At 39.1% G+C, this 13,608-nt stretch overlaps 1 protein-coding gene across 9 annotated transcripts in view; it reads left to right on the top strand.

The window, feature by feature from the left end:
• Nucleotides 1-13,608, top strand: part of TMTC1 (transmembrane O-mannosyltransferase targeting cadherins 1) — a 286,191-nt gene that overhangs the window by 121,551 nt on the left and 151,032 nt on the right. For 6 of the 9 annotated variants that reach the window (XM_007968064.3, XM_073020587.1, XM_073020589.1 and 3 more), the window contains 2 exons: nucleotides 4,097-4,178; nucleotides 5,002-5,105. The exons of the other annotated variants lie outside the window; for them this stretch is intronic. In XM_007968064.3, the coding sequence (XP_007966255.2) occupies nucleotides 4,097-4,178; nucleotides 5,002-5,105 (186 nt within the window). The remainder of the gene's footprint in view (nucleotides 1-4,096; nucleotides 4,179-5,001; nucleotides 5,106-13,608) is intronic. 9 annotated transcript variants of the gene reach the window in all.

Genomic DNA, 13,608 nt, shown 5'->3' with positions numbered 1-13,608 from the left:
CCTCAATTAATGTTAAACTGTTTTTTCATATGCAACTGCAAATTATGAAGGGCCTACTCCAAGTGAAGGGTCAGTTAATATTTGACTCTTCAGGAATCCCTTGACATTCCTTTCTTTTTTTATTTTTGAAATTGGGTAGATTTCTTTGTTTTTCCTTGGTCAGTTTTGGTGTCATCAGTTGATGAGAACGTCCAAGGATCACAATATTTTAGACCTGAAATGGACCCTGAGACCATTTAGTCTAACATTCATTAATAAAGGAAGGAAGTGAAGCTCAGGTAGATTTATTTTACATCACGTGACAAGTTAGATGGGAACAGAGGAATAGAATCCTGGACCCTTAGTTCTCATTCTGTTGGTTTCACCAGTGGTCTGGTTTTGTTGTTGACATGGTCTCTGGCTTTGCAAGGAAAAGAATGGAGAACTTAACTGCAATTAGAAAAAATTAGTAATAGCATTTACATAGTAAATTGTATTTGAAGACAATTTTAGGTACTTTCTCTTATAGTTGAAATGAATAGCTGAGAGAATCTCATGTCATAGTTAAGTATTATTTACAGATTTAGGGTCTCCTCATTTAGAAAAAATAAATTATAATATTCTTCCTCATGGAATTGTTGTAAGTGGTGAATAAGTTACTATACTCAAATCACTTAGATTAGTGTCCGGCACGTATTAGTTGTTGCTATTTTTATTATTGCTGTTAATAGTATTGAGTGTTGTTATTTGGTTCTACTTCACAGATCATGTCTATTGGACTGATGGGGAAAGTTTGTTCATTTTTGGTGAGGGTAGGGGAAGAGGAAAAGATGCAGAGAATTTAGCCCTTAGAGTACTCCCTGTCTGAACTTAGGGATCTCAGCCTCTGACCTAGTGTTTACCAAAAAAGAGAGCCATGTTATTTTGGCTTACTTTCTCATTTACTATTGATCAACAACTAGAAATAGAAATCTTGCAGAGGTCATCTTTATTTTTTCATCTACTGCTCTCTTTACCAGTTTAGGCTTTCATTACATTGGGATGCTACATTTTAACAGTAAATTATTTGGTGCCTTTAGCTTCTTGAGGAAATGGAATTTCCCCAAGAATTTCTAAACCAGGGGATACTTTACAAATACAACTCAGTGAAATAGCCATCATAGCAAGCTTTCAGTGAAAGAAAATATGGAGAATTGGCCAGGCACGGTGGCTCATGCCTGTAATCCCAGCACTTTAGGAGGTCGAGGCGGGTGGATCACCTGAAGTCAGGAGTTCAAGACCAGCCTGGCCAACATGGCGAAACCCTGTCTCTACTAAAAGTACAAAGATTAGCTGGGCATGGTGGCAGGCACATGTAATCCCAGCTACTCATGAGGCTGAGGCAGGAGAAGAGCTTGAACCCGGGAAGTGGAGGTTGCAATGAGCCGAGATCATGCCACTGCACTCCAGCCTGAGTGACAAGAGCAAGACTCTGCTTCAAAAAAAAAAAAAAAAGAATTTATCTAACTTTATCATTGAAAAAAATATCCTAAACTTTGTGTTTTGTTGTTCTATGGAAAGGAAAACCACTGCTAATTTTACCACTATGTTAAAAGAAACAATCAACAGGAATTTGAGAAAAGAAGTTTCCAGAAGCAGATCACCCCAGAAAGTGCCTTTGTTTTTGGATGTATTGCTTCTCCAGCCCTCCCCAGCACCTTTTCCATTTCCATTCAGTCATTCTCTTTGCCTTTCTGCTGCCATTGATAACGTCCTGAAAAGGAACAGCAGAAATAACCAGGGTGGTCGTAGTTGAGTTGGCCTGAAAATAATAGTCACAGTAGAGGCAGAGCTGAGAGAAGGACGCTTAGCAGGGCTTTACCTTTTAGGCAATGCAGAACCAGTTGACACTGAAGATCAAAGTCAAGGAGTTTGCCTCAGAAAAATACACATAAAATCTTGTGCACAATTTCAGGAAGCAGTGGACCCCCTAAAGCCCATTTTGGGGCAGTAGCTGTCCCCATGGCTTGTGAGAGCTGACAGTATCCTTGGCTTTCTTCCTTGTCAAGCTCTCTGTTGGCAGCTAAGGAAGATGAAAGGGATTTAAATGCAGTGCTTGAGGATGGATCCAGTCCAGAGCTTGCTAAAAGCCAACTCTCTTTTGTGTTTTTTGGACTCCTCGTTTTCTCCATTCATTAAATACTTGAATGGCCAGATCTGAGCACATATCACTTCCACAGCTCTTTTCGGACCAGGCAGAGGAAAAGGGAGGTGAGAAGGAAGTGTGAGGCTGTCACCTCCTCACAGTGCCATTTGTTACAAAGCAGAGGAGCCACATGTGTTTGTAAGCAATTCTCTTTATTTTTGAGATGGAGTCTCGCTCTATCCCCCAAGCTGGAGTGCAGTGGTACGATCTGGGCTCACTGCAACCTCCGCCTCCCTGGTTCAAGGGGTTCTTCTGCCTCAGCCTTCCGAGTAGCTGGGACTACAGGTGTCTGCCACTACACCTGGCTAATTTGAGTATTTTTAATAGAGACGGGGTTTCACCATATTGGCCAGGCTGGTCTCGAACTCCCGACCTCGTGATCTGCCCGCCTCGGCCTCCCAAAGTGCTGGGATTACAGGCGTGAGCCACCTCGCCCGGCCATTGTAAGCAATCCTCAAGTTGGATAGAGATTTTTTTGTGAGATATTAACCCACTCTGGTTTTACAAAAGGATTTCTCCCTTATAGAACATTCCCTTTGTGGGAAGAGACCTCATGCAGATTTTAATGCAAATTTTGTAGGGGAAAACCGCTTTGAGGAAAAATTGGATTTAAAAAAGAGGAAAAAACAATGAAAGGGGGTAGAGGAAATAAGGATGAGGTGGGAAATGCTTGCGGTTTATGTGATTTGATTTGACTTTTGTTTTCCCCCTCCACTCTGTATTTTCCATGAAGAATTTTGCATGTAGGTGAAAATGACTTAAGACTTATTTTATGTTTTCATTTGGGGCTTGTTAATAGCTTCTCTTGATTCCCTTTCATCATCTTTTTTTTAAAAAAAAAAAAACAGCCAACCACATGTCTTATATGTAGATATCCAGAACTCCCACTTTCTATGACTGAGTAAGCTGCAGCAGGGCAGGATCCACACAGGTTCCTGCCCCTCTAGAAGCTGACGTTCTTGTAACCTCGTTTGGTTCCAAGAACCACAGGCAGGTGAGAAAATTATTCGCTGAATACCAGTGAGCTGTAATCCTAACACAGATACTCATAACTTTGTTGCCTTAAAAAAATTTCTTAACTGACTGGATGCAGTGGCTCATGCCCGTAATCCCAACACTCTGGGAGGCTGAGGTGGGTGGATCACCTGAGGTCAGGAGTTCAAGACCAGCCTGGCCAACATGGTGAAACCCCATCTGCACTGAAAATACAAAAATTAGCTGGGCGTGGTGGCAGGTGCCTGTAACCCCAACTACTTGGGAGGCTGAGGCATGAGAATCGCTTGAACCCAGGAGGTGGAGGTTGCAGTGAGCTGAGATCACACCATTGTACTCCAGCCTGGGTGACAAGAGCGAAACTCTGTCTCAATAAATAAATAAATAAATAAATAAATAAATAAATAAATAAATAACTTAACCTCCTATAACCTTGGCATCTTCTATTTTTAGAGGTAAGAGATTTGTGAGGTATTTTGTGGGTGGAAGACATTGGAGCCTTCAAATTATATTAAGTAGGTAAATAAACTCTTATTTTGTTTAAGATTATACCAGTGTAACTGTATCATTTTCAAAATGACTAGGTTATTTGGGATTCGATGGGATAGTAATATTCATAGCTAACAGAGCTAAGTCCTGTTCTAGATATTATCTCATTTATTCCCCCAACTTTCCTGTGAGGTAGATATTATTATTGTCTCCCTTTTATAAGTGAGTAAAATAGATGTGCAAAGAGGTTCAGAAACTTGCCCGAGGTCTCCCGGGCTCTTAGCAGCAGCAGAACTGGGAATGAAAACCCAGGTGTTGTGGCTGCAGAGGCCCTGCTCTCAGCATTGTTCTCTGCAGCCTTCTTCAGAGCTGCAGTATCTTTGCCTTGAAAGGAGAACATTGTGTCTGGTAGACACACTTACCTAAGATTTTTTTTCTTTCCCTTTTTAGGTATCTGAGAGCAAGCAGCAATAGAAATTTCCTGCTTACCATGAGACCATTTTTAAAAAGGGCCATTTTGGTCCTAAGTTATGTAAGTATATATATATATACTTTTGAAATATCTGATAAGGAGTGTTTTCACTCTATCTCAGCTCAAAGATGTAATTCAAATTATTTAATAGAGTCAGCAATAGACTCTAACATCATGATACTGGGATCAAACCATATCATATCAGTTGGCATGCCATAATGTTACAAAGCGTCCAAAGGTATATATGAAAGCATTCCAGGGATATGTGGATTTGATGATGTGGACAATGTGAACTGCAGTATTCTATGAGTCCTTTTCAAGATGCTGAGACTGAGTTGTCTCAAGAGGAGGCAGTGCAATCCTGGCTGTATCGGTTGTCTATTGCCACATAACAAACCACCCCGAGCTTTAGTGGCTTAAATATAACAACCCTATGTTGGCTCTATCTGCTTTAGTTTGGGCAGTGTTCAGCTTTTCGGGTCTTCTGATCATCATGATTTGGGGCTGAGGTTACTCAATCAAGTTTATTCAGCTATCATCTGAGCCAGGTCATCTCGGTTCTCCTCTACGTGGTATCTCATCCCCGAGGGCCTCTCCCTGTGGGTTCTTTTTCCAGAGGGATAGTCAAGACTTCCTTGTCACATGGCAGCTGGTTTCTAAAAGAATAAACTAAAAGTTGCTGCACCTCCCAAAGATTAGGTCCAGACGTGACATAAGGTACCTTCTGCATGTTCTGTTGGTCAATACAAGCCAGCCACAAGACTAACTCAGATTTAAGGGGAGGGGCGACTGACTTCATTCCCTGTTAGAGGAACAGAATGCACATGCAAAAAGGGTGGAGATTATTGGTGGCAATCTCACTGAATCTTCTTATTCTCTGAAGGTGCTTGTCATTTTGTACTTCCGTCTGTGGATAATGGGAGGATCTATGCCCCTCTTTTCAGAGCAGGATAATCCAGCTTCATTTTCGCCTTACATTCTTACAAGGTTAGTATAAGTACTTTTTAAAAAACCTGGTAATTATTAGATAATTTTGAGTAATCTTAAATTACAGGCTGACTTTGCATATTGAGGATTGTGGTCTATCTTTCATGTAGGGAGAAAAGAAACTATACATTTGAAATTGTTCTCAATAAATAAAGCTGTTTTGGCAGTATTATTGCTGTTGTTTCCTTTGGTGTATATTTGTTTATTCAACAAATATTTAACTGGATACTGTCTTAGTTTATTTTTGGTTGCTATAAAAAACTACCTGAGACTAGGTAATTTATAAAGAAAAGCGTTTATTTGGCCCACTATTCTGATGGCTGGAAAGTTAAGATTAGACATCTGGTGAGGGTTCAGGCTGCTTCCATTCATGGCGGAAGATGATGGTGAGCTGACCATGTACAGCGATGACATAGAGAGAGAGGAAGCAAGAGAGAGAGCAGAGGTGCCAACTGGCTTTTTAGCAACTGGCTTTTGTGGGAACTAATAGAGCAAGAAGTTACCTCCAAGGAAAGGGATTAATCTAATATAAGGGTTCTGCCCTCCTCACCCAAGCACCTCCCACTAGGCCTCCACACTACCACACTGGAGATTACATTTTGCTGTGAGATTTGGTGGGGACAGATAAACCATATCTAAACCATAGCAGTCACTTATCAAAAATAACTATCTATTGATTGATACATATGTTGAATGTTATAGAACAATGTGCAGAGAAGTGTACAGAGGTTGATTGGATATCATAACCATTTGTAAGATAAAATAAGTGGGGTGGTTGGAAGTGACAAATAGAAATGAACAACAGTTTTTGCTAAGATACAGCTAATCACTCCATTTGTCCTTAAGAGTTCTGAGGGGTTTGGGTCAAGAAGTAATGCTGGTCAGCGGCTCTGATTCACTGAATAGGATTTTAAGCCCTTAACTGTTTTATTTGCTGTGATGTATAGCTGAGGTTTTCAGATGTAATTATATTTGACAGTTTTAATACCTTCCTTCAGAATATATTGTTGCTATAATGTTTTAAGAATTGGGATGCCTTTCTTTCGGCTGGAACCACCATCTTCTAATAATTTGCTGTGATGAGGAACGCAAAGAAAAAGAGGAGAGGCATCCCATAGATGTTCTCTAGGCCTTTTAGAAAACATAGAGTTGTTCCGTTGGCCACATACATGCAGATCTATAAGAAAGGTGATATTGTTGACATCAAGGGAATGGGTTCTGTTCAAAAAGGAAGGCCCCACAAATGTTTCCATGGCAAAACTGGAAGAGTCTACAATGTTATCCAGCTGCTATTGGCATTGTTATAAACAAACAAGTTCAGGGCAAGATTCTTGCCAAGAGATTTAATGTGCGTATTAAGCCCTCTAAGAGCCGAGATAGCTTCCTGAAATGCATGAAAGAAAATGATCAGAAGAAGAAGGAAGGCAGAGAAGCACACTTTGTGAACGAGTGGAGCCTGCCCTGCTGGAACCTGTCCCCTGTGAATTTGTGTCATAATAGAGGTCAAAAAATAAATAAAAGACCTGGGGACTGTAAAAAATTAAAAATATAAAAAATTAAGATGCACTCTTCTAAAATGTTCATAGTTTTACATACCTTTAATGTTATCTAATATCATTTTAATGATAATAACCTTCACTTTGTTTTGTATTTGCAGAGAAATGATAAATTTTAAATATTGATCTATGGGGTATTTATATTTTAGTTTATTTGTATCTCTTAGGGACAACAGATTGTTAGATTTTGTTTTTTGTTTTTTGTTCTTGTTTTTGTTTTTTTGAGATGGAGTCTCACTCTGTCTCCCAGTCTGGAGTGCAGTGGCATGATCTTGGCTCACTGCAACCTCCGCCTCCCTGGTTCAAGTGATTCTCTTGCCTCAGAGTAGCAAGTAGCTGGGACTACAGGCACACGCCACCATGCCTGGCTAATTTTTGTATTTTTAGCAGAGAGGGGTTTTCGTCATGTTGGCCAGGCTGTCCTCGAACTTCTGACCTCAGTTGACCCACCTGCCTCAGCCTCCCAAAGTGCTGAGATTACAGGAGTGAACCACCACGCCCAGCCTAGATTTTGTTTTTATGTTTGCCAGTGATTTTTCCTTTATATCATCAATTAACTTCTATGTTGGAATTAATAAATTTCTACTACTTTCTTTGCCTTCTATGCTTTTTAAAATTATTTCTAGTATTTTCTTCTCTTTCTTTATTTTCTTTATTTCCCATTTTAAAAGGCTATCTTCCAATACGATTATCACATTTTTATAATAAAAACTATGTCACATTTGATTTCATTACTTCCAACATGTGTTTGTATTAAACAAATCTTGAATATGCTCTCAGAAATAATGTGATATCCAACTTCTGGTGTTGGCTTACTCCTTCTCAGCAGTGTAGAACCTTTATAAATTGTTGTTTATATCTTATGTTTTAAAAATTCTTGTTCAATATATCCTTTAATTAAGCTTGACTTCTCTATCCCAGCTTTTTGTTAATGTTGCAATCTACTCACCATTTTTAGGTATCTGTCCCTGGCCTTCAAAATCTCCAGGGCTGCTCGTCCAGATATTTTTAGCTGTGCCAGCTCACTAATATATTGTCTTGTGTTCTGTAGCTCCCTAAATAACTACCTTTGTCTATAAGAGAAAAACCAATTTTGCCATATATTCTTGCATAGTGGCTACGTTTCCTTTAGCTTTGGGTTGGTTTCACTCCAAGACTTCTTGTCTCCTGAATTTGAGCGTTCATACTTATCTTTGTAGTTAGACGTAGCCTGTTCCCTGAGCTTACCAGTCTCCAAACACTAAGATGTACAGTTAAAAAGAGACAGATGGAGGAGAACGAGAGCATACTGCTGTCAACTCACCAAGCAATTATTTTATTCCTATCTCATGTCATAAGTAAACAAGTGCTTGTCCCAAGGTCCTTGGTGTTAGGAAAAGGTAGCCATTGATATCTGACTCACAGCTCTCCTAGCTGTAACATCTTAGGGGTCAGGGGCATTAGATGGTGGGGTTTTTTATCCCTGCTGGTAGGAAAAAAAAAAACAAAAAACAATTCTTTGGTGGAACCTGTGGCAAAATTAGTACCTTGAGCCATTTGCTAGATTCTGCCTTTCACTTCCAAGGCATATATATATACTTTTCAAAGGGATCTGCTACATATTTTGTCCAGGACTTTCTGTCTGTGAATTAGTCCATGCAAGCGACTGTAACTCAGGCAGTTCAATTAATAAAAAGTGATGGAATAGAATATCCTAATACCCATATCTTTATATTCTGCCTTTCCTTTCTTTTGAAAAACATCTTTCTGTTCTTGTGTTTCAAATACAAAATATCAGCCTGGCCAACATGGTGAAAACCCGTCTCTATTAAAAATACAAAAATTAACCAGGCATGGTAGCAGGCGCCTATAGTCCCAGCTACTTGGGAGACTGAAGCAGGAGATTTGCTTGAACGGGGAGGCAGAGGTTGCAGTGAGCTGAGATTGCACCACTGCACTCCAGCCTGGGCAACAGAGTGAGACTCTGTCTTTAAAAAAAAAAAAAAATGTGTGTGTGTGTATGTGTGTGTTTGTGTGTGTGTATATATATATATGTATATAACCGGGGATATTTCACTGACATTTGTTATGAATGGCTTTACTCATTCATCTGAGATGGCCACATTAGAATTGACTCTTTTGACCACCTAGAAAATGGTCTCTAATTCTTTTCCCAAGTAAAGTTCCTACTCAACTTGCATAGTTCTTTGTCCTGTCGTAGGCTGGTGATTCTTAAAGTGGACTATCTTGGTCTGTTTCCTAGTTGCATTGGCTTTTCTTTCCTTCTTAGCAGCTGTGCAGTTTAGCTGTGATTTGGCTGCGTGTCTGCAGTCTGTGTGAGTAACCAGGTGCTTGTCATGTGGTTTTGACAGTCTGGCTCCTTGATGTTTCATCTCTTTTACTGAATTTAGGAACTTTGCACATCTTTCAGTAGCATTTTTGCTTCTGTCTTGCAAGTATTGTTTCTTATTTTAAAGTAGGTATAATACGTTATTATCAGGTGAGAGTTTTCAGTTTAGCTTTTCTTTTTCCATTTAGTAGCTGTTAGGGTTATTAATTACATGTAATTTTAAAAAATCCTAATAACTTTTAAGAGTAGCTTGGTCAAGCCTTCTTTGTTTCAAATGATTTTACTTGTGAGATTCACTCTTTTACATTATCTATTTCTGTGTGCTTAACTCAGAGGGAATACCCTGTCATTTTCTGCTTACACTGAGCTTCAAAATCATTGTGGTATGCTTATGAAATACCTTTGTTAAGCAAAATTTCTAAGACATGGGAACAAAACAAAGATTATGTGACATTCACAGTAATGTAGAACATTATGTGACAAACTGAGAGGAATGCAACATTGGTAGGCTTATTATTTGCTGCTTACTGTATTTTACAACTTTGTCGTCTTAGAATTTAATGTGCAGAAACCTGATAGGTGTGATTATTTCTTTCCTCTCGAGTGGAAAAAATAAAACTTAAAATATTAGTTTTATTGCTTTGCATCACATTGGAAAAAAAGTTGTTACTGATTTGCTAGTCTCATTCCCCTATATTGTTTCATGAAGACTGCAAAAATCCCAGTTTTTTAAATTCAACTTGTATATGTGTATATATTTATTTTATAATAGACCACCAGCCACTGGTCTACTTTCTGTCTCTGTAGATTTACCTATTCTGAACATGTATGTAGGAATGGAATCATATGGACGGGCACGGTGGCTGACGCCTGTAATCCCAGCACTTTGGGAGGCTGAGGAGGGCAGATCATGAGGTCAGGAGATAGACACCATCCTGGCCAACATGGAGAAAACCTGTCTCTACTAAAAATACAAAAATTAGCCGGGTGTGGTGGCTCATGCCTATAATCCCAGCTACTCAGGAGGCTGAGGCAGGAGAATTGCTTGACCCTGGGAGGCGGAAGTTGCAATGAGCCGAGATCGTGCCACTGCACTCTAGCCTGGTGACAGAGCAACATTCCATCAAAATAAAATAAAATAAATAGAATCATATAATAGGTGGAAGTTTGTGACTGGCTTCTTTCATTTACAAGTTATCAAGATTCATCCATGTTGTAGTATATGTCAATACTTGACTCCTTTTTATTCCCCAGTAGCATTCCATTATATGGCTATACCATACATCTCATTTTTTTTTCATAAAAATGGGCATTTGGGTTGTTTTGTCTTTTTGGCTATTACAAATAATGGTGCTATGAACATTCATACACAAGTTTTTGTGTAGATGTATGTTTTCATTTCTCTTGAGTGTGTACCTAGGAGTGGAATTGCTGGATTATAAATGTTAACTTTATGTTTCACTTTTTGAGGAGCTGACAGAATATTTACCAAAGCAACTGCACCATTTTACATTCCTACCATCAGTACGTGAGGATTCCAGAATCTCTATATTTTCACCAACATTTGTCTTTTTGACAGTGTGTTTTATTATAGCCATACAAATGGGTGGGGAATGGTATGTCACTGTGGTTTTGATTTATTTATATTTAGCTGGTGGCTAATGATGTTCAGCATCTCCTCATGTACATACTGACTCTTTTGCTGTCTTCTTCGGAGAAAAGTTGGAGATCCTTTATTCACTTTTTAATTGGGTTGTTTGTCTTTTTATTTCCAAGTTGTAACATTTTTCTTAATATATTCAGGATACAAGTCCCTTATCTGATCTATAATTCATAAACACATTCTCTTTCTTTCTGTATATTGTCATTTCACTTACTTGATGATGTCCTTTGAAGCATGAAAGTTTTTTATTTTGATGAAGTCCAATTTATTTTTGTTGTTTCTAAGATATATATCTTCTGTATCTAAGAAGGCTTTGCCTAACGTGAATTCTTTTCTGAACTCTCTTGATCAAGTATCTTTTTCCCACGTTTATGAGTTACACAAACCTTTAGTTTGTGCTGTGTATTTGTATGAAGATTATGTTTTTAATATTTAAAAAATTGTACTTTGATACAGTTGATTTGGAATTTGGAAGCAATTTGGAAGCCATTTAAAATTTGACTTTTTATTCTTGATCATTGGGTATATCAAGACATAAGGTAGATTCCTTACAGAGTTGGATCATCATTATTCCAATGATGGAATATTCAGGATACACTGGTGACAAGGCCCTTAATCTTTTACCTTTCCTTTTTAACCCAGACATTCAGATGTATTAGCTGTCAGTCAGTTCTTTGTGACTGACCAGTAACTTTTCCAACCTGTAATTAATTGAGATTGTGTGGATCATTTAGTGGCATGAAGTTGAATTGTAAATGTTTCTACTTTCCACTTGAGAAGAACCATATAATTAGAAACTAAAGAACAAAGGAGACATTGTATCTTTATCACACAACTTTCTTTTGATAAGCAAGTTCCCCAAGGCCCAATTGTCCATTTAGTTGTCCATAACACACAACCTGTCAGTCATGATTGGTGATGACTACTTCCTTTCTTTCATTCCTCTCATCCAAGCAGTCCCCTCGTCCTGTGACTGCTCTTCCTAATCACCGAAATTCATGCAGTTATCTCCATCCCCACTGCCACCATCTTCCTGAAGGCCCTCATGGTCTCTGGCCTGTGTTCCTGAAATAGCTTCTTAATTTGTCTCTGTCCTCACAGTTTACTTTCCTCAGGTCCTCCATGTCATTTTCAAATGATATTTCTAGCTGGATTAATATTTAGAAGGTCAGTGGTTTCCTACATTCAATAGGATCCATGAAGAGTAAGGGATCTGGCCATTGCCACTTTTTTTTTTTTTTTTTTTGAAACAGAGTTTCACTCTGTCACCCAGGCTGGAGTGCAGTGGCAAGATCTTGGCTCACTGCAACCTCTGCCTTCTGGGTTCAAGCAATTCTCTTGTCTCAGCCTCCCGAGTAGCTGGGATTACACGTGTATACCACCATGCCGAGCTAATTTTTGTATTTTTAGTAGAAATGGAGTTTCACCATGTCGGCCAGGCTGGTCTTGAACTCCTGACTTCAGGTGATCTGCCCTCCTCGGCCTCCCAAAATGCTGGGATTACAGGCGTGAACCATTGCACCCAGTGAAGATATATTTTTGTTCTATCTCATTACACTTTATTGTTATAGACTATTCCCCAAATTTTCCGTCCCATTTAAATGTGAATTTCTCAGGGGCAGAAACCATATCTTATCTTTCTTTGTGTCTTTGGCAGGTTTTACAGTGCTGAGCACAGGACAGAGCCATGATAATTGTTTACTGTTTGATGGATGAATGCATGATTGACTCTGCTGTCATAGGCCTGCTGCTTCTATGAACATCATGCTACCTTTACCTTTTTGTTTCTGAAGGCCACTTTGCCCTACTACCTCTGGATATATCCTTGTTTTGCTTTTTGTCATTAAGACATTTTCAGCTGCATGTGCTTTTATGCACCCTGGTATGGAGATGGTAACTCTACTCTGTCATGAGAATGACCCACACAGTGCAGTGATAGACTTAAAATGCATGCAATTATGGAAACCCAATATCATCTTGGGCCTTCCTCTTTGAGATTTAAAGAAAACTGGCTTAAATTCTTTCCCACTTGCTTGAATGTTCATTGCCCTGCTCCGGATTTATGTGCTTCCCTAGAACCTTATGTTCTCATGGGACATCTCCCATTCCATTTTCCCTTTCCTGCAACAACTACCTGATGGCCCTTACAATTATCTTATGATCTTACGAGGCTTTGGCTCAGAGTCTGATACAAAATAAATCCTTAGAACATTGTTGAATAAATGACTGGTGACCTTGGTTATAGTTAACATCCTTAGAAAAGATTAAGCCTTGTGGAGCCACCCTTCTGAGAAGGTTGTAACACACCTGGTATTCCACTCTGGGCACCAGAAAGTTTCCCTTTCCTGCTAAACTCTACATCTGGTGCCTGTTACACAGACCATGGCCACTCTCATTTCCTTTTCTTGTGCCAACCAATTTACAGGAAGGCATAGACCTTTCACATTCATATCCCCTACAGTACCACTCATATAAGGCATTTGTGTTCAAGGGACTTTAGAGAAATCTGGAGACAAAGAGCAGAGTTACATCACAGAACCATGCCACAGGTAACTTACATTAATCATCTTGCACAAAATCCTCCAGCATCTCTTCCACTGGGGAATTCTTGATGGCTCATTTTTTATTTTTTGGCAAGTTTTTTTGCTTTAGTTATTTCCTTACCCTACCTCTCTCCTTTTTTGTTCTTCATTTTCTGTTCCTCCTTTGTCCAAATTCCTAATAATTTCTTACATAGCCGTAGACAGTACAGGCCACCCGAGACTATCTCCAAAATCTCACACACCTATGCCTCACCTAGGTGAGACGAGGCTATGCTAAGGTAATAGCAAGCTTTGAAATTAAAATGACTGAACATGAAAAGGTTTAATTTTTTGTTTACAGGAGGAGGGCCCAGTAACTTTCTAGGGATGTTGCCTTCCAGCCGGTTGACTCTGGGTTCTGAGCTGCTTGCAT

Source organism: Chlorocebus sabaeus, chromosome 11 (assembly GCF_047675955.1).
Source record: "Chlorocebus sabaeus isolate Y175 chromosome 11, mChlSab1.0.hap1, whole genome shotgun sequence".
Taxonomy (NCBI): domain Eukaryota; kingdom Metazoa; phylum Chordata; class Mammalia; order Primates; family Cercopithecidae; genus Chlorocebus; species Chlorocebus sabaeus.
Note: the sequence above shows the minus strand (reverse complement) of the source record. Positions and strands in the feature narration are given on the sequence as shown.